General features: G+C 57.2%; 5 protein-coding genes across 5 annotated transcripts; 3 read left to right on the top strand and 2 right to left on the bottom strand.

Moving 5' to 3' along the window:
- Positions 1-7,574: 7,574 nt before the first annotated feature.
- On the top strand, positions 7,575-8,451 carry DCS_02564 (smr domain-containing protein; the record flags this gene model as incomplete). Its single annotated transcript, XM_040799891.1, has 3 exons — positions 7,575-7,608; positions 7,669-7,769; positions 7,834-8,451. 3 exons carry the CDS (start codon positions 7,575-7,577, stop codon positions 8,449-8,451), a joined length of 753 nt encoding a protein of 250 aa, XP_040660774.1.
- A 1,207-nt stretch (positions 8,452-9,658) lies between these two features.
- On the top strand, positions 9,659-10,768 carry DCS_02565 (uncharacterized protein; the record flags this gene model as incomplete). The annotated part of the gene is made up of 1 exon (XM_040799892.1): positions 9,659-10,768. One exon carries the CDS (start codon positions 9,659-9,661, stop codon positions 10,766-10,768), a length of 1,110 nt encoding a protein of 369 aa, XP_040660775.1.
- A 585-nt stretch (positions 10,769-11,353) lies between these two features.
- On the bottom strand, positions 11,354-12,229 carry DCS_02566 (enoyl-CoA hydratase/isomerase; the record flags this gene model as incomplete). The annotated part of the gene is made up of 1 exon (XM_040799893.1): positions 11,354-12,229. The coding sequence occupies one exon, from the start codon at positions 12,227-12,229 to the stop codon at positions 11,354-11,356; it is 876 nt and encodes a 291-aa protein (XP_040660776.1).
- A 1,819-nt stretch (positions 12,230-14,048) lies between these two features.
- Positions 14,049-16,838, top strand: DCS_02567 (putative transitional endoplasmic reticulum ATPase; the record flags this gene model as incomplete). The annotated part of the gene is made up of 6 exons (XM_040799894.1): positions 14,049-14,092; positions 14,183-14,210; positions 14,272-14,327; positions 14,389-14,638; positions 14,693-16,184; positions 16,243-16,838. The coding sequence occupies 6 exons, from the start codon at positions 14,049-14,051 to the stop codon at positions 16,836-16,838; spliced, it is 2,466 nt and encodes an 821-aa protein (XP_040660777.1).
- Positions 16,839-17,722: 884 nt separating this feature from the next.
- On the bottom strand, positions 17,723-18,300 carry DCS_02568 (uncharacterized protein; the record flags this gene model as incomplete). The annotated part of the gene is made up of 2 exons (XM_040799895.1): positions 17,723-18,092; positions 18,173-18,300. 2 exons carry the CDS (start codon positions 18,298-18,300, stop codon positions 17,723-17,725), a joined length of 498 nt encoding a protein of 165 aa, XP_040660778.1.
- Positions 18,301-23,664: the final 5,364 nt, after the last annotated feature.

Genomic DNA, 23,664 nt, shown 5'->3' on the forward strand with positions numbered 1-23,664 from the left:
ACGGAAGAGGTCGAGCAGCAGGGTGCAGATGAGGAAGACGACGGAGACGACGAAGGAGGAGGGAAAGGAGGGAGGGCTGGGGGCGGCTCCAGGGGTGGGCAAGGTGGACGAGTGGACGAGCGGCCAGCAGCCAACAGGGAGGTGGCGGGCGGGCGGCTGTTGTAACTGCTGCGGGTGGCTGCACCTTGCAGGCACCTCGTACGTGCAGCTTGTCCATTGCTCGCCGAGGGGCACGGGGCACTGTAGGTACATGCGGTGCTGCCGGTACAGACAGCAAAGTACATGGCTCTCAGCCTCTGCAGCAGGTACCTTGGCATGCAGGTGCTCGCGCCCACGCCGACGACGAATTTGGCTGGCTGGGCTCCGCGCTGCGGCACCCAGCATGGCGGATGCCGGGCGAGGCCCAGCGAACCGCTGCAGCGTGTTCCGGGCGCCGTGTACTGTACAGCAGGGGGGGCGAGGGGGGCGAGGGGGGCGATTCTAGTCGCACTGTACGAAGGTACCTCGCGGGGGGGGTCAAGGGGAGCTGGAGCAGAGCACGGTGCACATGGGGCCCTCCGCTTGGCTCTAGCGGGGGTGGCTTGACGGAATCCCGCTGCTGGAAAGTACCGTACAGCGCTGCGACAGTGCCGACATTGGTGCAGCAGCCTAGCACCTAAGTGCTAAGGTCGGTACCTAGGTAGGTGCCTAGGTAGTACGCACAGGCAAGCACATTTGCCCTACTTCGCACTCCGTACTCCGTACTCCGTACACTCCAGCACACTTCATGCACCTGCAGTACTCGTACCCTCCGGTACTGCGTTGCGTACCGCCACTTGGAAAGCACAGGAGTCCTCCTTGGTCGGCACGGCAGAGGAAGAGGTTCATCCTTTGGTACTAGGTACCTAGAGCAGGCATCTGCGAGCACGCCGCGGCGCTGGCTGTGCCTCGAGTGCTCATTCTTCGGATGCCGGCGACGATGGACTGGAATGAGGCTTCCGCCAAACCGTCGCGCAATGAGACCCGTGAGCTCTCATGCGATCCAAGGGCAGCTACGGAGACTGGAGCACATGTGCTGCTTGTACTCTGCACAGTTGTCAGTAATTACTTGTGTTCGTTGTACGATGTACGTGCGAGTACAGTACATACAGCGCCAGGTTCCAGTAGGTACCAAGTCATGCGAGTAAGTGCAAGTACGTGCAGCATGTACTCGTACTCGTACTCGTACTTGCGTGCCGGCCGTGTTGGTGTTGGTCGGCAAGGAACTTTGGTGCTGCCACTTCGAACTCAACGATGACTCGTGCGACGAGCCGTGCAGTCCGATGCTGGCGGCGAATCAACGGATAAGACGTGCCTGTCCCCCGTTGACGGGGCTTTCAGGTGCAGCAGGCAGAAGGCAGACCTGGAGCTATCGCATCGCCCCGAGGTTGCATAGTCCCCGAGAAACCTTGTCTAGGGCCGAGCTAAATGCTGCGATGCACTTGGCGTGCGTGCATGGGATAATACTAGGTGTAGGTACGGACGCAGATTCGAGCAAAATCATGTCTATACTTGCTTCTAGCACCCTAGTACTTGCTTACGTACTTGTCGGTATGCATGCGAGTGAGTAAGTAAGTACTTGCACTGTGGGTTAGGTAGTAAGTAGCACGCACAAGTAAAGCAAGCAAGTACTGTTCGTGCAAGTACTCCGTCCATTGGTTACAAGGCAGCACTGTAGATGCGCATCCGACAACGCAAAAACGAGGGCGGCGTGCGATTGGCGTACTTTGCCAGTTACGCACGTGCTTGTGCAGCGGTAGGAAGGACTATCACAGCGGCTGGTTTTCTCCGCCAGCGCGAGTACGAGTCAGCTCTGGCTTCGCTTCCGAGGAGAATGTCGCAAGTGTCGGAAAGGTGAAACCGCCAAATGGCTGGGTGGGGGTCCTTTTTGCCGTCATGCTAACGATCGGCGGCAATTGGACAGCTACAACTTACTGGTGCAAGTAAGTAAGTAATAATACAGTAAATACGTGCCAATACGGAGTACCTGACCCCTACAAGCACCAACGGTGCTACCCTTACAACTAACTACTTGTACGGAGTACTGCCGGCATGCTTTCTACACAAGCAGGTGGTGTTCGCCGGCCCAAGTACATGTAAATAGGCCGTACCCCTACTTACAAGTAATTAGTTGTACTCGTACAGTCCAGCACTCACCTCACGTTGGCAGGGAGAGGCTTGGAATCACGAGGGAGGTGGTACGAGGAGAGAAAGTACTCGTCGGTAAGGAACCAGGTCTGCACACCAAAACATGTGCACATTAATCCGACTGCCGCTATAACACAAGAACATTTGCTGCAGGTACTCGGGCGCACAGTCAGCAGGTGGAACCTGGGTTCCCTCGTCCACAAGTACTGTACTGTAATACGGAGTACGGAGTAATAATAACTACTGCAATACTTACTTGTACTCCGTACTCCGTACTTGCAGTTGTACTTGCCAAGCACATCCAAGTCCGTTCGGACACCTACGGTACAGTACTTATATGCACCCCGTAATTACTCCGTACAACGAATAAGTATATGCAGGTGCCAGTTGGGGAGCACCCAGTAATTAGTACTGCTTTTATGTACGAACACAATGTACGGAGTACTGATACTGTACTTACGTACCCAGTACTTAAGTACTTGTACTCCATGCATGTACTGCAAGTGCGTGTATTTCGTCGGATGATGATGCCGGAGAGTGCTGGATGGATACCTCCAGTACCTAGAACAAGCACATGAAGACACACTGCGAGTATTCCCCGCTCACTTACAGCCTGCCGGGTGGCATGGTGACGACGTGTCGACGACGGCTGCTCATCGACGCAAAGCCGAAACCCACACGCTTGGCGCAGCAGCGTCACGCCCGACCAGCTCGTAGTTCTCCTCCACCGCCTTCCCGTCAAGCCAACCAGCAAGGCAGGACCGGCGCAGCAAAAGTTGCTTTTTGGCTAGAACAAGATGAGCCCGGCCCGGCAGACGGACGAGAGGAAACTCTAGAACCGACGAGGTCACGCAGCCGACGCAGGCAACTCTGGGCCGCATCATGATCGGGATCAGGAGGAGGAGGAGGAGGAGGATGGATCAGGATCAAGGGTTGGCGACGAGCGTTTGCGCCCGTGTCATCCCCGTCACTGGTGACTCGTATGCGTCGTCGCGTCATCGAGCGGGTGTGCCGAGACAGGGGCATTGCCGCTTCGACTGCCTGCTTTTGTGCCGAGCGCGGGCATGAGCAGCGTCGGCGGTCGAGATGGCGATCGCCCATCCGATGGATGTCGGGGGGAAGAATGCTCGTGGCTTCCAGAATCGATGGCTCCCCCCCTTCCCAGACATCTCTGCGAACCTGTGAGTGGACGGTAGGTACGGGGTACGGCGAACTGTATGTACCACTACTCAAGGCAGAAAGGAAGTTTGCATGTATTACTTGTTTGCGTGCACGGCTGTTGGCACGTTCAAGGCAGCCGCAGATACTTGCATCCGTACTGCCGTGCAAGCAATACTTGGAGAACACAAGGTATCGGAGCGCACGAGCGCAGGCCTGCGCCTGGTATCCACAAGGAAGGATGGGCAGGTGGTCAGATCGCGGCTCGGTTGAAATGACGATGCACGGTGCGGTGCGGTACGGTACGGGTACGAGTGCCTGGGCCGGCAGCCTGGCCCCCAACGAGCCTCTCCTCTGCCAGCACAGCTTGTACCAACCTTGGTACCTGAACGAGTACCCCGTAATACCGTACGGAGCAAGTACTGTACACCTAGGCGTAGCTGTAGACCGTACAGTACCTGTGTGGTAGACACAGGCACCAAGTGTAAAGTACTAGGTAAGTACTTGCACTCAGTACTTGATTGCTCCGTACTGCACGATGCTTCTGCGTACAAGGGTGCAAGCATCGGGTTCATTTCCCGGCCTTTGCCCGCATCACAGCATTCATGCATGTCTCACCAAGCCTTTGATCTGCCACGTATCTCCTAGCTAGCCCGGCAGGTAGTGCAGACTAAAAAAGCAACGATGCCAGGTGCAAAAGGAACTCTCGGCACGGCTCCACCTCGCGGAAACGCATCCTGAAGCCGGGGAGTCAGGCAACGGGGTGGCAGGAAGAGAGGCACCGGAAATTTGTACCTGAGGCGTGCTCGTGTGCATGAACATGGCGAGATGAATGGGCACGGAGCAGGCCGCCCATGTTCCGTACACTTGCACTCGTGATGATCTGATCGATGGCGGCACAGTGCTGTACGCCGCGGGCCCTCAGGGAAGGTGATTTTTTTCTGGCTACGCCCACATGCTTGCACACCTACATGCTGTACTTCAGTACTGTGTTGATACCTAGTAGAAGTATTATAGGTACTAAGTACTAAGGTACTAGGTTAGTAATTAGGTAGTATACTGTACGGGGTACAGTGAGTGCCCTTGCAGCGGGGAGGGGCAATGGCCGCAATGCTGAGCGACTTGCATCAAGGACCAAGGTGTTATCAACACTGCCAGTGCAGTTAATACAGTACAAGTAGTACTCCGCAGTACAAGCACTTACTGTACATGTACATGTACCGCATGCCCACTGGCGGAGTACCCTTAAGTAATGTGGGCATGTTCATCTGTTTGAGACTGTGCTGTATTACTTACTCCGTACTCCGTACAGCACTCCGCACAGAGTAGGGATTTTCCTGTTGCTTTTTTTGGGTCGACGAAATGTCAGGGGCGTCCACGACGGAAGGGCTCTAGAAACGGCCCCAAGAATGCGATTCGCGTCCAGGACGAATCGCATCATCCATCCCTTCCAAGCTCGTGATACGATGCTCTAATACCAGAGACAAGACAAGCAACTACACGTACATGCAGTTTGAAAACATGCACATGCATGATACGTGTACATTGTGATTCAGAACACATGCGCTGGCTACGACAGAACCTACATGTACTGTACTTGTGCTGCAAGCTTACGGAGAGCCTGTACTTGTGAGGACTGAAGTACTAATTGTTCAAGTACATGAATGCAAGTAGGGGGCACAAGTCCCTGTACGGATACGGAGTACGGAGTACTGTGCATGTAGTTATAGTCAGTCTGTGGGTGGGTAAAGGACCAGGCTAAGCTTTCCGAGTACAGTACCTATTTAGCATTCCGTCCTGCGTCTAGTATTACCTAGTACGAGTGCTGTTGGTGTATCACTCCGTAGTTGTAACTACCAAGTAAGTACAGTAGGTACCTAGCAGGAGGTGTAATTACCATGTGCCTTCGGTAAAACCTGGAGTGGGCGTTTGGTCAAGAATGGCTAGCTCCCGCAGCACTAACGGCTTGGAGCCAAGGTGACTTTTAGGCGAGGCACGAGATTGACAGCGGCTCATCTTCCGTGTGCCGCACTGTATCCGTACCCAGGTACCAAGCAAGTACTTGGTTGCAGTACTACTGTCGTCCGGCCCGGGAGTGGACTCCAAACTTCAGCAATGCCGTGCCACACTAGACACGGCAACGCCGTTACCTCGTTGTCCACACTACTTGCTGTACATGTAATATTGGGTATCCTCGCGCAGTAAGTATGTGCCTGCGTGTGGTGTGCCCAAGCAATAATACCTAGTGCGCAGGTACTTGCAGCGCTTGTGCTCCCTACAGTACATGGACGATGTCAAACTACCTAGTATCAAACACGGTACGTACTTGCTTGTGCACCTTCAACGCCAACCGCACCGCGGAACGCGGCTTAGCCTGCCGCCCAGAGGCTAGCGCAAGCCGCACCCATCCACAGCAGCATCATGTCCTGTCTGGTCCTTGCACAGCTGGTGCAGGTACGGAGTACCCTGTTCAATAGCGCTCATCCCAGCCGGAGGGTCGAATCCGGAGCAAGGAAGAATCCATAATACCTATTCCGCCCGCACGCAAGTGGTTGTACAACTACAGTACTTGCAGGCGAGAGGTGAAAGCATGCCTCCGATGTGCCCGATGTGCTTGTAAGTACAACGTACTTTCTTGCAGTGCCGTTGCCGTTGCCGTCGCCAATGCCGGGTTCGATATTGTTCCTCCATCATTACCGACAGGCAGCGTGCCGATGCGGACCAATACTGACACGCAAGTACCTTGAAGTGCAGGTACTTGCTGTTCCGCAACACCTGGGCCTTCCACGGCTGGCATTCTCCTTCTCCGCGTTCTAGAAGCGCATGTCGAAGGACGCGTCGACGGCCAGTCGTAGGGCTCGGACAACCGTGTACCAGGTACATACAGCACAGTACTTGAGTACAAGGTGAAAGTGGTATCGTCGGTATTGCCGAGAACGGGGTACAAGTACGGAGTACTCCCCACTGGCATTGCAAGTAAGCACTTACTTACAGTACAACTACGGAGTACTGTGCTCCGTACTCCATATATTGTGTTGATACTCCAGTGCGGAGTAATGCGTGTGCTTGTCAGCTCGCTGCTCTGGCCGCCACGGTCGAAGTGGTAGGGCCACGTTTGGACAGTCTTTGCTTTCCGGACTCACCGTCGCGCAGTGGTGCGGTGGTATACCAGATCTCGACGCCGACAAGTTGGTCGGTTTGCGGCCACGATTTTACGTGTGCAAGACGGCAAATGCCGCCGAGGCAATGGCCTGTGCGCATGCACCTGTGAATCAACGCCGTGTGTGATTTCGTACTATTCATGTATTACTTGTATTACGTATCAGTACATGCAGTGGCAAGTGAAAGTGCTATACGGAGTCCTAGGGGTGAGAGGTGCAGGCCCGTACTCTGTACTGTAAGTACTAATACACGTACTGTAATAAGTACTGTATTTACATGTACCTTCGGAGTACTTTGCGCGGAGTAAGTAATACTACAATTGTTGGTTGTAAGTACTTGCATAAAGTACAAGCATACCAAAGTACATGTATTCCGTACTGTACTTGTAGGCGTACATGTACCTACGCCTAGTTATAAGTTCATGTCCAGTCCGCTCGACACATGTCCACGCCAGGCACCGGAGAAGTTTGCGCTCGTACGTAATCAGTCATTGGCATCCCCATCTCTCTCAAATTCCTACATTCATGACTCGTCATGAGCCTCCTTCGCAGGACAGCAGTCCTTAATTACGGAGTACACGAATGAGAATGCCAAATGTGCACCCATGTACATGTACTTACTGTACATGTATGCCTCTGGGTTGCCTACTGCACGGCCCCAGACCGGAATCGAGACGGCCTTGTCGATCGCCATCACTGCAGCAAGTGGTTTCTATCGATGCTAGTCTCTGGTAGCGCAGCTGCATCGACCTAGCCATGGAGGTGCAGTTCGACGAGGCCACGAGGCTGGAGGCCTCAAAGACCCGGCCAGACGGCGACGGTTGGCACCATTTCATCCTCGCACACCCAGGTTGACAGTTCACCGTCCCCCCCCCCCCCCCCCGTAGATGCCGTGCAAGCCCGAAGCAGGAAACTCGCCAACCACGCGGCCGCGCTCACGACCATCTCCCGACGCGCCAAAATACTTTTCCCCCCCTCGTCACCGAATCCTCCCCCCCCCTCCCATTGCCGTCACGCCGGTTGCTACGAATCCAAACACGTCCATCCACGAGGAGATAGTCGCCTTCGCGGCACGGGATTCTTGCCAAGATGTCGATGCCCCTGACGAGACTGCCCGAACGAGGTAGGCCGAGTCGGCGAGCAGATCGGGCGGCGTGGGCAGGCTGACCGAGACGCTGGTTAGCGCACCGCTCCGGCGACGATGACGACGTCGAGCGCGAGTACGACCGGCTACGCGACCTCGCCCGCGCCGAGGCCGACAAGCGAAACGGATGCTACGAACGGGTGCGTTTCCCTCCCCGCCCGAGGCCGTGCGTGACGCATGGCCGTGACGTGACGTGCGAGGAAGACGGAGCGCGAGGCTGACGACGACGGAGCACAGTCCAAGCAGGCCTACAACGCCGGCGACGGCGCGGCCGCCAAGGAACTCTCCAACCAGGGCAAGATGCACGACCGCAAGATGGACGAGCTCAACAAGCAAGCGTCCGACTACATCTTCCGCGAGAACAACGCGCTCGGCAAGGTCGAGGGCGATCAGATCGACCTGCACGGCCAGTTCGTCGAGGAGGCCGAGCGCATCCTCGAGCAGCGCATCCGCGCCGACCAGGCCAACGGTCAGACGCACCTGCACGTCATCGTCGGCCGGGGCAACCACTCGACCGGCCATCAGCAGAAGATCAAGCCGAGGGTCGAGGAGCTGTGTCGTCGGCTCGGGCTCCAGTGCCAGACCGAGGAGAATGCCGGCCGCATCTATGTCAACCTGCAAGGAGGCGCGCCCCTCCCGCCGCCGCAGCAGCATCACGGAGGCCAGCAGCACCACGGAGGCCAGCAGCACCACGGAGGCCAGCAGCACCACGGGGGCCAGCAACAGCATGGCGGCCAGCAAGACGAGATTGCGAAACTTGTCGAGAAGGCACTGCCCCGCATTCTGCGCAAGCTCGAGAAGGCCTGCTGCGTCATCATGTAGACGTTTCGGCCATCGACTTGATTTCGGACGCGCTCTCGCCCTCTGCACCGCTTCTGGGGAGGCCGCTCGATTCTTGCTTGTCCCGTTTTGGACCACACAGTCGACGCCTGTTGCGGGCGAAACGAAAGCTGGGCTTTTGGCGGGTGTGCCGTGGCATAAAGTCAAGTCACACACCCGCGGAATTGGAAAGCAAGGAGCCGCTCGACGTTTTGCGAGCGACGGTACCATTTCTGCTGCTGATATGCTGCCCGTGGATAGAGGCACATGGATATGCTTGCCGAGGAATATCTGGTAGGTTTTTCACGACAACTAGATGACGCGTCCAGACGCAGGCTGTGCGGCGAGGAGACGCCAACGGCTGCAAGTGAATTTTGGATATCTCATCTCATTACGGCATTCCCCAGCAAGACGTCGCCGCGGCTTCCCCGTGCGTGGCTCAGATGCCATCAAGCGAAGAGAGGCGAAAAAAAAGAAGACCTATTCACTCCCAAGCGTGCACCTCGTCGTGAATGCCATTGCGTCTCTTGGTCAGATAGTCCATCACCTCGCCAGCCTTGCACCAATACGAGTATATAGAGAGTAGCACGCTGCCTTGGGTCCATGTGGAAATGGAGGGAACAACAATACTATGGAACCGGGAATCTGGAATCTGGAATCTGGAATCTGGAATCTGGAATCTGGAATCTGGAGCTCCAACCCACTCTCCCCGCATGCCGCACAAGTAAAGTACATATATTAATAAGAACATCTACTGTAGGTAATAGGAACTGTGGGCGTTACGCTGTACGTTCACTTACATACAGGTAGGTAGGTAGGGACCTACGTACAGTAATACCTGTTCGTACAGTAATACCTGTTCGTTCTTTAAACGCATGTACAGTACATACGTTAATATAGGTACTTGTACGCATCAAGTGCAAGTACTGTAAGGGGACAAAGTTATAGTGTATTACCTCGTACTTGTACTGTAGTTGTAGGTGTTCAAGTACAGCAAGTACAGTGAGACTGCGGTGTGCTTTACTGTATTTTACACTGCCTGCGCTGCCCCAACCCCACTTGACCTTCTTACTTGTGCCCTGGAAGTTGCACTGTACTTTGACCCCGCAGCCAAAAATTAGTTGTCAAATGGCTGTCTCCTCATCCCACCAGGGTACGCAAAAGGCATACATCTCTCGACGCAGCTTCCCTTGACCGCTCTGGGATCGCAATGCCGGTGCGTATATTTTCTTCTCTCTCTCCACGCGTCTCCCAACCTTGGCTAACCTCGCATCTCCGTCTTCTCGGCTCGCAGCTCATCGTCGTCACGGGCCTCCCGACCTCGGGCAAGTCCACTCGAGCGAAGCAGCTCTGCGAATACGTCTCCCAACGCATCGCCGACTCTCCGAAGCACCAGAATCACCGGCTTCACCTCATATCGGACGACTCCCTCTCCATCGACCGCTCCGTCTACCATCTGTCCCCCGAGGCCGTTCCGGCCCACACCCGGTCGGCCAATGCGTCGGAAAAGGACGCGCGGGCGGCCCTCTACGCTGCCGTCAAGCGCGTCCTCTCCGACAACGACTTTGTCATCCTCGACGGCCTCAACTACATCAAGGGCTGGCGCTACCAGCTGCACTGCGAGGCCAAGGCCATGCGAACCCCCAACTGCATCCTCCAGATCGGCTGCTCCGTCGACAGGGCGCGAGCCGTCAACGAGGAGCGCCTGCGGAAGCGTCGGCGGCAGCAGGAACCGTCGGGCGCCGACACGCGCGAGGGAGATGTGATACCCGAGGGAGACGCAACCGAGCCGTACGAACCGGCCAACTGGGACAATCTCGTCTTTCGCTACGAGGAACCCAACCCGATGACCCGCTGGGACAGCCCCCTCTTCACCCTCATCTGGGACGACGACCAAGACCAGACGCGCAAGACGTTCGATTCCCTTTGGGACGTCATGGCCGGCGACGGAAAGCCCGTCGTCCGACCGAACCAGTCCACCGAGCGGCGCGGACGCGACGCCGGCAGCGACTACCTCTACGTTCTCGACCGCGAGACGCAAGATATCGTAAAGCGGATACTGGAGCGGCAAGCCGTCGACGGCGGCGGCCATGGCGGCCAAGTACCGATCCCGCTGACCGCAAAGGACGCGCAAGAGCTGGCAGTGCATCTGCCGGTCGGGAAGCAGCTCGCCCTCCCGCAGCTCCAGCGACTTAGGAGGGCCTTTGTCGGCCTGAACCGGGGCGGCATTGGCCTGGACTCGGTCGGAAACATGGCAGCCGATGGGCTGAGGGAGACGTTCGTGCGCTACCTGAACGACGCCTTTGAAGAGGATGCATGAGCGAGCATGGCCAGAACATTCCGCCGACCTCCCTTGAGCCCAAGGCCGTCGTATCCGAGCGCCGCCTCGATGCGCCCAAGTGTCCATCCTGCCTCTGGACTTGGTCGCCGTCCTGGTGCGAATGGTCCTTCGGTCCCGGCACCGCGCGTTGAGCAGGCCCAACGACTCGCCTTCGAGGTCTGGTCCAGCAAAGACACCAACATCCCAAATGACTTCCTGACGCCCTAGGGGTGGCTCGCGGATAACGCTGAATTCCTCCCTAGTCCTAGGTGGACGTGGCCTGCGCTGGCTGCGCCGTGGCAGCGATGCGTGGTGGATGGGTAGGATGAAGAGCATATGATGTGGAAGACGACATCACCGAATCATGCCACGGCCACGCGAAATCGGGACCCCGTACTGATAGGAGCAAGTGGCATTATTACCCTTCCGTCGCCACCACAGTGTCTCTCATTGCAAGCCTACCCGCAAGAGGTAGGCAAGTAGTTTCGCGTCTCTTCGTCCGTCCGCCCCGCCCCGGCATCACGCCGGAGCCGCATCGGGGTGCTCGCTCACAACCCCGGATGCCTGTGCGTGTCGACGAATGGCTCAAAGCTTCGAGTCCGCAAAGGTGCCATGGCGGCCAGCACCTCTGCTGAACCGGCCGGCGCCGGCGACGCTCTCCTCGGCGACGACGCCGACGCCCCTGGTGAACTCGTTCCTCATGGCATCCTCGAACGAGACGGCATCGTACGCGGCGTAGTAGCAGCTCGCGCGGTCCGCCTTCATGCACGCCTGCGGAAAGGCCAGCAGCTGGCGCGCAATCTTGGTCGCCTCCTCCAACGCCGCGCCCCGCCGCACGACGCGGTTGACGAGGCCCATCTGAAGAGCCTCGGCCGCCGAGACGGGACGGCCGGTGAGGATCATGTCCATGGCACGGCCGAGGCCGACGACGGCCTGCAGGCGCACGGTGCCGCCGTCCAGCAGCGGCACACCCCAGCGACGGCAGAAGACGCCGAAGATGGCGTCATCCTCGGCCACGCGCACGTCCGCCAGCAGGGCCAGCTCGAGGCCGCCGGCGACGGCGTGACCGGACACGGCACCGATCACAGGCTTGCTGAGCTGCATCCTGGACGGGCCCATCGGCGCCGCGTTTTTGCCCCGTCCGTGGGCTTCGGCGTCGACGACGTACGCGTCCAGCTTTGGTCGCGCCTCTGGTTCCCTCCGATGATCCTGCCCCCCGCGTCCCTGCGACACGGAGGTCCCAGCCAGCGCATGGAGGTCGAAGCCGGCGCAGAATGTGCCGTGCGCACCGTGCAGGATGCAGACCTTTTGTCCATCGTCGGCCTCGAAGTCTGCGAAAGCGGCAGCGAGCTTCATGGCCGTGGCCGGGTCGACGGCGTTTTTGCGCTCCGGTCGGTTGAGCGTAACGGTCGTGATGCCATCCGGCGACTTGGAGACGGAGCACTCATCGCCGTCAGCCATGTTGGAGGCCGTGACTGGTTCTGTACGCCCGTGACTCGCACGAGTATCGGTAATCGTATCAGGCTCTGGCTGTGGTCATTTGAGTCTCGTCGTCGTTGGGGCACGGGATGAAGTCGGACGGAGGGAGTCTGCAGCAAAGAGCGGGGACCTCGGTTGCGCCCCTTTCCCGCCCGCCTTCGGCCCAACACGTCCCGTCCCACCAGAAATGGCATGTCAAGGAATAAATAAATCCGAATCGAAGCCATGCCAAAGGCTTGCAAGCGCCCACGAATCCTACCTGACACGACACGTACAGCCAGAGGATAGGGCTCCTTGCCTCGTGGCGACGGAATGAAGATACCCCGCGTAGGTGGTTCTGCTTTCCATCACACTGGTGCCATGTGTGACTATACTCATGCACTCCGGAGGTCACGGAACATTCCAGCGCTGGCCGCCTCGTCCAGTGCTGGCAGTGTTTTGCTTGGATTGGAACATGATGTGGCGATAGTACGAGTGGTGATGACAAAAATGAACACGGGTAGAAATATCATATACCAGAACGACATGAATATTCCAAGGCATGCCGTTTCCCTCCTCGGGAGTGGTTGCACGTCTCGGGGAGAAGCCAATATTCAAGCACAGGGCGAGTAAGTTGACAGGGTCCGGGTCACTGTAACAACAGGGGTTGGAAAGACTGAATCCGCCTCGTGGGGGTGAGCAGTTGAGGGGTGAAGGGAACCGGAACCGAATAGTGTTCAACCGGCTTCGCAGGCAGGGAAGGTCTCTTCAAGTACTACGGCCCATGACCGACGTATCTTTCTGCCTAGTAGTTCATGGTGCGGTGCTCCGTAGCTGCAGGGACTCGGCGAATCCATGACACACAATCCTACATGTCGTTACGCTGCGACCCGTCAGCCTCCCGCGAACAAACATGCAAAGCCGAGCACAAGTACGGAGTACAGTACTGTACTGTACTGCATTACTTGTAAATGCCGGCGATCCGTCGCAATGCAACAGGCCAATGAGAGTCAACGAAAAGGTGCCCATGATGGTTTTGTTTTGGTCTGTGAGTGTCGTTGTGTGGCACCGGTTATGGTTTGCTTCGATTGATTGATGCACGATGTTTGCCTCGTTCCGGACTGTGTGCGCGTCCTTGCGTTTGCCTAGCATTTAGAATGGCCATGACTAACCCCCGCAATTACCATTACGTTGCTGCCTGTGGAAGCTCACAGAAGCTTCCACCCTCGTCCAGCATTGAACTAGCGGCTGGACTCGTACGAAATACTGTACTTGCAGCAAGTAATACAGCACTTGCAATGTACAGTACGGTAAGTAAGTACTCCGCACTGTACTTAAGTATGTATTTCATCGGTACTTTGTACCCCAGGCACCACTATTACCCACATTAGCTCTCGGTGGAGGCTGTCACGTCCTCGTCGTCCAAGCAGGCTGCTGCATCATCAATCTTCCGCTCCGGCAAGGACAGCTGGTGATATCATTGGCCCACGCGGCAACTCGCCCTGGTGAGTAATGGCCGCGCTGCCCCGGAGCTTGTTCACACCGGCCACGACCACGACCAGCACCGCTGCCTGAGACTTGAACCTGCACTCCCCCATCACGATCCCCCCCGTCCTCACATCCCTCTCCTACCCCAAACCTCTCCTTCCGTACACTAGCTATCGGGCCACGACCTATCGAGCCATTGCTCTCGTCCTTTTGCTGCCTGCAATTCCCGACACGCACGCTGCGATTGTGCACCCGAGCACTCGTTCATTCACCGGTCTCGGCCACGTTCCCGCCTCCCGAGCCGAATCGCTGCTTCGAAGCAATCACATCCAACATGGCATCCCAACCTGACGAACACAAGAAGAAGGTCAACTTGACGTGCGTATTCACCGCCGTTTGTCGTCTGTCGTGCCTCGACGGACTCTTCTTGGCCAAGCTGAAGCCGGATTACTGACGCACGCACCGCAGCGACCCTTCCGGCGCCGACATCAAGCACGTACGTGTTCGACCATGCCAAGTCCCGTCCTTTGATGGCCATGACGCTGACATGCCCTCAGGAGGATGCTACGGCGACGGCAATTCTTAAGAAGAAGAAGAAACCCAACCAACTGATGTGAGTTTCCCTGGGCTGCGAGCATCGGCCGCCCCGTTCACAGTGCTGACGCTTCGTCCAGGGTGACGGATGCCGTCAATGATGACAACAGCATCATCGCCTTGTCCGAGGCCACCATGAACACTCTTGAGCTCTTCCGAGGCGACACCGTCCTCGTACGAGGCAAGAAGAGGAAGGACACGGTGCTGATCGTCCTGGCTGACGATGAGCTCGATGACGGCAGCGCCCGCATCAACCGTGTCGTCCGCCACAACCTCCGCGTCAAGCACGGCGACATGATCACCATCCACCCTTGCCCCGATATCAAATATGTGAGCATTTCCCCGCCCCTCCGAGGTGCCCGCCGGCTCCTGACGCGTCCGCAGGCCAAGAGAATCGCCGTTCTACCCATCGCCGACACCGTCGAGGGCATCACCGGTTCCCTCTTCGATGTTTTCCTCGCCCCCTACTTCCGCGAGGCGTACCGGCCCGTTCGCCAGGGTGATTTGTTCATCGTCCGAGGTGGCATGAGACAAGTCGAGTTCAAGGTCGTCGAGGTCGACCCCCCGGAATACGGCATCGTTGCTCAGGACACCGTCATCCATTGTGAAGGCGAGCCTATTGAGCGAGACGAGGAAGAGAATAACCTGAACGAGGTCGGCTACGACGACATTGGCGGCTGCCGCAAACAAATGGCGCAGATCCGCGAGATGGTTGAGCTGCCGCTCCGCCACCCGCAGCTCTTCAAATCGATCGGCATCAAGCCCCCCCGCGGTGTCCTCCTCTACGGTCCTCCCGGTACCGGCAAGACGCTCATGGCGCGCGCTGTCGCCAACGAGACCGGTGCCTTCTTCTTCCTCATCAACGGTCCCGAGATCATGTCCAAGATGGCGGGCGAGTCCGAGTCCAACCTGCGAAAGGCGTTCGAGGAGGCCGAGAAGAACTCCCCCGCCATCATCTTCATCGACGAGATCGACTCCATCGCCCCCAAGCGAGAGAAGACGAACGGCGAGGTTGAGCGTCGTGTCGTTTCCCAGCTGCTGACGCTCATGGACGGCATGAAGGCCCGCTCCAACGTGGTCGTCATGGCTGCCACCAATCGCCCCAACTCCATCGACCCCGCCCTTCGACGATTCGGCCGTTTCGACCGCGAGGTCGACATTGGCATTCCCGACCCTACGGGCCGTCTCGAGATCCTCCAGATTCACACCAAGAACATGAAGCTTGGCGACGATGTCGACCTGGAGCAGATCGCGGCCGAGACCCACGGCTACGTCGGCTCCGATGTTGCCGCCCTCTGCTCCGAGGCCGCCATGCAGCAGATTCGTGAGAAGATGGACCTCATCGACCTCGACGAGGATAAAATCGAGGCCGAGGTCCTCGATTCGCTCGGCGTCACCATGGAGAACTTCCGCTTCGCCCTTGGCGTGTCCAATCCGTCGGCCCTTCGCGAGGTCGCCGTCGTCGAGGTTCCCAACGTCCGCTGGGAGGACATCGGTGGTCTCGAGGGTGTCAAGCAGGACCTCCGCGAGAGCGTCCAGTACCCTGTGGACCACCCCGAGATGTTCCTCAAGTTCGGCTTGTCTCCTTCTCGGGGCGTGCTGTTCTACGGTCCTCCCGGTACGGGTAAAACCATGTTGGCCAAGGCCGTCGCCAACGAGTGTGCCGCCAACTTCATCTCCGTCAAGGGCCCCGAGCTTCTCAGCATGTGGTTTGGTGAGTCCGAGAGCAACATCCGCGACATCTTCGACAAGGCTCGCGCCGCCGCGCCCTGCGTCGTTTTTCTCGACGAGTTGGACTCGATCGCCAAGGCCCGCGGCGGCTCCGTCGGCGACGCCGGTGGTGCTTCCGACCGTGTCGTGAACCAGCTCCTGACCGGTAGGTTTCTTCACCCTCTTGCCGACGTCCCGCAAGTGCTGACCCTGACCCTGTGCAGAAATGGACGGCATGACGTCGAAGAAGAACGTCTTCGTCATCGGTGCCACCAACCGTCCCGAGCAGCTCGACCCGGCCCTGTGCCGCCCCGGCCGTCTCGACTCGCTCATCTACGTGCCCCTTCCCGACGAGCCCGGCCGTCTCGGCATCCTCAAGGCGCAGCTGCGTAAGACCCCCGTTGCCTCGGATGTCGACCTCGGATACATTGCCAGCAAGAGCCACGGCTTCTCCGGTGCCGATCTGGGCTTCATCACCCAACGTGCCGTCAAGATTGCCATCAAGGAGGCCATCACGCACGATATCGAACGCTTGAAGGCTCGCGAGGCGGCCGGCGACAACATGGACGTCGACGATGAGGATGTCGAGGATCCCGTTCCCGAGCTGACCAAGGCTCACTTCGAGGAGGCCATGCAGATGGCTCGCAGGTCGGTCACCGATGTAGAGATTCGCCGATACGAGGCCTTCTCCCAGCAAATGAAGAATGCAGGCCCCGGTGCTTTCTTCAAGTTCCCTGGCGAGGGCAACGATGGCCAGACCGGCGGCGATGCCGGCAACGGTTTCGGCGATGCCGGCAACGACGACGATCTCTACGACTGAATTGGCCGTCGCTGCCCCGTCCCCCTTGGGCACGGCGCTCTCTGTATTCTAGGTTTTCCGAACTCGTACATCTGCATCACCGGAGCACGCAGTGGATGGAGGCTCCATCTCAACCATGACGCTTTGATTTCTTCCCTTTGGACTCGGCAAGTTGGTGGAAAAGACAGGGTGGAATAGTGTGCGACAGAGGCCGGTTAGCTGGTCGTAAGCCAAGGCAAGGCATGTGGTCGTGGATTATTCCCGCCTCAGGCTGGGCTGCAGCACGGCTGCGTCTCGAAGGTGGCCTGAGGTGCCGATGGTCAGTAGCAGTAGTTCTGCTTGCTGCCAATCCATGTGGTGGACAAACGATATTTCATAGACGCAATCGATTTCTTCTGTCTGGACCTAATTTTGCGCGTGGCATTTCACGTTCGCGCCATGAGGCATATGAAGATGAGGGTAATGGGAAATAGACGATTGATATGTATATTTGCGTCTATTGGTGTAAATACTCTTAGGTATACCGGACCATTCACTGCTCATTCACAGTGCCCAGATCCGCTGTGCAGCTTGGTGGGCCGCATCTGTTCCATCCACCCAGAGTCAAGGCCGCAACCTCTTCCGTTTTGTCCTGTGCTGCATCCGAATACTGGTGGGTTCTACCGCCGTGGTGGCAGTGCCCATGCTATGTCGGGGTGCATGGTATGCTCCTTGGCCTGCAGCAGTTCGGGCATCGATGGCACGTACTGGGAGGGTCTTTGCATGTGCTCTACGACGATGGCACCCCCACTTCGCGACGACGGCAGCGACCGTCCCGAATTCTGGCTTCAGGCCCAGGTCTCGTAGCATCTCATCTCTGCCGGTCCAACAGCTCTGGTCAACCGTGGGGGTCATCTTCGCAGCCATCAGCTGCCGCCGTCTTCAATCTCGCAGACGGCGAGGAGACTCTCCTTCGTGGCGCGCAGGGCCTCTTCGACGACGTCCTCGGGCAGCGCGAGGTTGGGTCTGTCGGTGCCGGCGTCAATGCCGTTGGGTTTCTTGGCTAGGCCGCCGTTGGGGGCCTTGGCGCCATTTTTGGAGGAGGCGGCAGTGGTAGAGGGGAAAGCGGAAAAGGACGAGGTCGAGTCGGCGCGAACGTCTTCGAGGACGCGCTTGAGGAGGCCGGGGTAGGTCGTTTCCTCGCCGGAACGGAGCAGGGCGATGGCGTGGGATTGGACGGCGGTGGGCCAGTTGGAGGAGTGTGAGTTGAGGGTGTGGAGGAGGGCTTCCTGGATTCTAAAGCGAGAGAGGAAGCGGTGGTCAGCAGGTAACGACCTCATCCGCCCGGGAAAGCAGAAGGGGGAGGGAAGGGTTACTTGGCAACGTGACCGTCACGCAGGAGGACAGTGTTAATCTGCGACCGCAGATCCGGATCCAGCGTTGCTGGTGTGTGGTTGGCCGCCGATGAGGGCACCTTGACAGGTGTCGATGGCTGCTGAGCCATGGCCGAGAACTGTGAGCAGGAACGGGCGGTGGACGGGGGGAGGGAGGTTCTCGATGGTCGTGTCGTTGCTGCCGTGCAGCCCTCTGGGCGGGGGAGCAAGGTACAGGCTCGGGAGAGCGGCCACCGAGACAGTCCAGTCTCTTCTCGGTTTCAATATATGCTGCCCGACGTTGTATCAATCAGGGAGGCCGGAAATCGACGACGGCGAATGGGCAGGTAGGCCGACGGCCGGTCCTCGTGCGCCGCCGAGGAGTTGAGGACAAGGACGATGGATCGATGGATCGATGGCCGACGATGTCCCTACTTCCGCAACCTGATGGCGAAACTGAAGATGTCGTTTGCTCGTTTCTCGCTAGGGTTTTATGTATGCCACAATGTCGTATCCTCGAACCCCTCGCTCGATGCGGATGTTACCTAGGTAGGTGATCAGCTCCTCGGTTCATCGGTGGCTATCACCCGTCCGAGACGCACACAAGCACCGAGCCAAGACGAAGTCCATCGCAAGGAGTAAGAGGAAGCTGATGCGAGGTGCGGAAGGAAGGGGCTGGCACACAATACTCACCAGTCAATTCAGTCCGTATACCGCAGCATCGGCAAAGAAGCCCATATCCAAGTGGATGGCTCGAACAAGGATGATTCGCAGTCGGCTCAATGGAATGGGATGGGATTGGATGATCGCGAGGCTGCCTTGAGCTTGCCACTTGGAACCGGCTTCTTGCCAGGTTGAGGAAGAAAGACGAGGCTGAGATGCGAGGAAACTGCTAGGCATCCATGAGGTACGTCCGTAGTCGGTGCAGTAGGCGATTTTGAATTGAACGTCACTGTTGACTCTCGAGAGAAAACGGCCCTAGGATGTACAGTGGCATACTGTACACTGCACATCTACTTAGGTGTACATGTACATGTACGGAGTACATGTACCACTCTTCCGTCTCTGTACTAAGCAGGCAATGAGCGGACAAGTTGGCGACCGTGCGAGGGGCTTGCGGTTGGCCTACCCTGCACCTCCATCGTCCAACCTCAAATCACCACCAATCTCGCCAAATACTGGTTGATCTTCAAGCGGTCCTCTACAGACATACATACCCTTTACCGTAGTCCATACGGAACCTTCCCGGTGGATGAATTGAATCACAGACGAGCCGGCATGTTCATGCTTGTAGATGTTAGCAGCTGTGGACCGTATTGGAGGAGAGAGTGTTCCAGTTCAGGGTAAGCCATCGCGCGATGGAAAAAGTATGCATGATAATACTTTTCAGGAATGATGAGCTACGATTGTTCGTGCACACCCGTATACAATCCACCTCCATTCTTCGCTTGTGCTGAATCTCGGCATGGTGACAATGCATGGCGTCTCATAACCGAATCCGCTTTTCGTAGCGAGCACGTCGATGGAGGCCGAAAGTAAGAGTTCGGCGATGCATCAAAGCAAAAACAAACCCATCTAGGCATCCACATATGTATGCAGACACAGGCGGTCAATATTGCCTTCTGTGCTTCGTGTGCCTATGCATCCTCTTGTACTTCAACAACAAATACATGCCATCGTACCGTGCCGTCATTTCTCACACTCAGGAAGTGCCACCGAGAGACGGACGCCACGGTGATCAGCTCGATGAAGGGAACGGCCCAGGAAGCTCAGCATCGTACATATCCTGCGGGCCGTGCCGTTAATGATGTCCGATCTCGGCAGCAGCGATGCCGAGCATAGATACAGGAGAATGGTGTAGGCTTCACCGACATATCTCTTCTCCATCTCGCCATGAACCGTCCGTGGTCCACAATCGTACAGTTGCACTAGTATAAAAAACAAACATACCTGTGCGCTGAACGGAACGAACACTTATTATGCGACAGATGAGATTGTACCGATGTACGAAAAGAGGTAGAAAGAGGCGTCCGAATTTCCATAGTTGGACCCGAGTGCCTCATCGTCGTCGTCCTGTGAAGAATGTGCGTCCATGCTCGCAGGCTGCATCCGTGGACGTCACGGAAATGTAAACATCGATGGACGTGCCTCGAAGATGGGTAGGTGACCGTGGTCCCCAAGCAGTATGACCCGTAGCAGAAGGAAAGCAAAGCACCCCAGGAAGGAGACCCAGGAGCCACGCCGTTGATCCTCACCTTCCGTCACGCACCTCGCCTCCAAGCTGGCGAGAAATACAATGCTACTGCTGACCGCTTTGCCATGCGGCATCTATATGTATGCTGATGTCTAAGTGTGCTACTAAGCATTGCGCGTAGCCTAGCCGCTTAGGGGGAGGGGCGGACAAAGGATGCAGTGGAGGAGGGGGGGGAGGCAATCACCTGCCTCTGCTCACCTCGCCGTTGCATTCCGGAAACCTTATTGCTACGTTCGTATCTGCGGACGAGGCTTCAACTGAGACCAACCGTTCCTGTACACCGGGTTCGCGTCGTTCCGTCTTGGTTGCCATTTCCATGGGTTGTGCGCTGGGCAGCCACGTTGGTCAAGAGAAGATCCTGACGTTAGGTGCGTCGATGATGAAGTTGATTGATTGGTCGATGATGTGCCTGTTGAAAGGAGGAAGGCATTCAGAGCTCGACGCCCAGGTACCCCCGTCGCGTTGGAACCTGTACTGCCTCGCTTTCCCTCTGACCGTCGGGCATCCAACCCTCCCATTCTGAAGTATGGCATCAACGTCGTCGATGTGCTGTCCTTGCCCAACCTTGCCGTTCACGAAAACCGTAGCAGAGTGTGCTCCAGGAATACCGCGAGCCCGCCATGTATCTGAACCCGTACATATTGTCGGTGCCCTGTCCATGCTCAGCGATACGTGGCAGTCAACGCTGAAAGGGACGCACGGCTTACGCCAGACGCAGCCTCCGTGAATTGGGTTCCTAATTTCGAAACCAGCCTTCACTCAGTCCTGGCATCGGGCTTTGGTGCCTGTGCCATAGGAACCTGATGGTGGTGGGACGCAGGAGGCGACAGGGGGCACGCGCAGTGCGAATTCTGTTGATGTTTCGAGGTCTGCGTGCCGGTCGCCCTCTCCGATTCTCACCCACACTCCATTCTCAAGCATACCAACTTGTTGGGAGCAGTCGTCGAAGCTTGCAGCCCCTCAAGGAGATGCGCCGCCAATGGAGAAAAAGCAAAGTGCCGAGGCGTTTGCATGGGGCAGAGAGAGAAGAGGCAACTTGCATACACCGCGAAACGGGTAAAAACAAGCGGGAGCCGTTTGCGAGACAATCGTGAAGAAGGAAACAAGTCACATTCGACCACCAAAACTTTGAAACACTCCCTCTAGGTGAAGCAATCACTGGGAGGCGAACCCAGCCTGCACCGTGTATCGGTATCATGTATATGCCCGGCACTGCTGGCGGAGTAGTACTGCGTCATTGGAATCCTGACGTTGCTCGGCTCGCTGGTAGTTTTCTCAACGCGCAATCCACATTGCGGGCCGTGGTGCGATACCGCAATGTATCACCCAAGTGAATAGTGAACCAGTAGCTGCAGCCGGCATTTGCCACACCCCTGGCCCAACATGTGTGCAACCTGATACAACTGTTTACATGTGTGTGCTTAGTAGACTCTCAGGCGGAGGATTGAACGGTGCATGGCCTGCCGCCAAGAACAGAGCCAGAACGAGGACCTCAACTCTAAGCATGCCAACTCGTGGTATTGCTTGTTGCTACATCGGCACATGAATTTTTAACAGAGATGATGACTTGAGGGCAGGCGATCGGCTGTCGAAGGTTGTAGGGGTATGATGACGTTCTCCAGAGGGCGTCCGGGATTGACAACGTACCCACAGTTGCGTCTCGTCCGGAAGCGGGAGAGGATCCGCATTCCTGGAACCGACAGCACGGCTCTGCCCCACGGGGCATTCCGGACTGTGGAAGTGGTCTGGACGAGCAAATGGCTTGCGTCGAGGTCCATCCCTACTATTTGTCACGCCTGTACCGGGGTGTTCAGCTACACGGCCTGCTATCAGACTCGGAGACTCAGCGCTTGATCCAAACGCAAACCAAGCGTAGTGTCATGACCCTAACGCCGACGGATTGGTCGCATCGAGACCGCAACCCCCTCGTCATTTATTTAGTCGGTAAATCCCTGGCATGATAGGGCGCGATAGACCGTGAAAACTGTGGATTGGGTTTCGGGGGTGAAGCCTCCATTCGGATTGCAACCCAATGCCACCCAGGCGATGCCATTCGCTTGCCCGCACCTTTCGGGGACTCGGTTGTATTGCACGAAATCGACACCTTTGAATCGGAGGACGGCATGTCGAAATAAAGGGGGTCGGGGCGGAGGACCTCATGAGTCCTCTCCGGAATACAGTGAAAAAGAGTGGGACGTAGATGTGGGCAGGAAACCAAACGTCTGTAGCCAAATGTTTCGAGCCAGATGGGCACAAGGAATAGCTGGCTGGAGCGTTGAGAACCAGCACGCTCGATATGGCCCAGCTGTTCCGTTGAATGGTCCTCGAGTCGGCTTGCGAATTGGTATGCGTGCCTCTCCTGAATGAAGCCAAGGCTGCAGATACGAAGTGGCGACATGGAGACTGCGAGTACCCATAGCGTAGGAGGCGTGGTAGCAGAGGCATCCATCGCTCGTCAGGTGCATTAACGGACTGTGTGAATTCCGATAGCACTACCGGAGCTGTCAAAACCGTCGATCCAAACAATACAGGATACGGACGCGGATGCTGACCGACGCTGAGGTGTTTTGCGGAATTAATCAAGGTGCAGGGTCCATTTCGATGCCATTCAGGCTGTACCCTGGCCAGTTTCAGCAGAAAAAAAAGGCCAAGGTCCATGAGAGGCTGTGCCCATGTTAACGACAACCTGGTGCGAATATAGAACATTTCCATGCGGTTTACCAATGCAACCTGCGAATTTGCGTGCACCGCACCGCATCATGCAACGCGATCGAGTGTGCAGACTCACAGCCATGTCGAAACTCGCGGAGAAGGGGGCAAGAGCTGGAGCGAATCCTTGAGCTGGAGCTGGATGAGTGGCAGTTGAAGACCAGGGGTGCTGGAGGGAAACGGGGCCCCGGGACGAAACCCGTCAGCCGGACGGGCATTTGGAAACCCCTCTCCTCCGAAATAAAACTACGTGCCCCTTTCTCAGCATAAAGTAGGTAGGCAGCAGATTCTCCAGAAGGACCTGTTGATCCGAACCTTGACCACTTGATGCCTCCGTTGATGCGGTCAGGGACCAGTTGGCCATTGTGGCGTGCCGGGCTCGACCTGGATCACCAATGCCGCCCAACACATGGCTATGTTGCTAGTTGAGGGCCACTGAAACCCGGGGGATACCCTGCAACAAGAGCCAAACCCCCCGGAAGCGGCTTGGAATCAGAATGCTGGAAGCTTAACCGCCAAGTAGTCGTTGGTT

Source organism: Drechmeria coniospora, chromosome 01 (assembly GCF_001625195.1).
Source record: "Drechmeria coniospora strain ARSEF 6962 chromosome 01, whole genome shotgun sequence".
Taxonomy (NCBI): domain Eukaryota; kingdom Fungi; phylum Ascomycota; class Sordariomycetes; order Hypocreales; family Ophiocordycipitaceae; genus Drechmeria; species Drechmeria coniospora.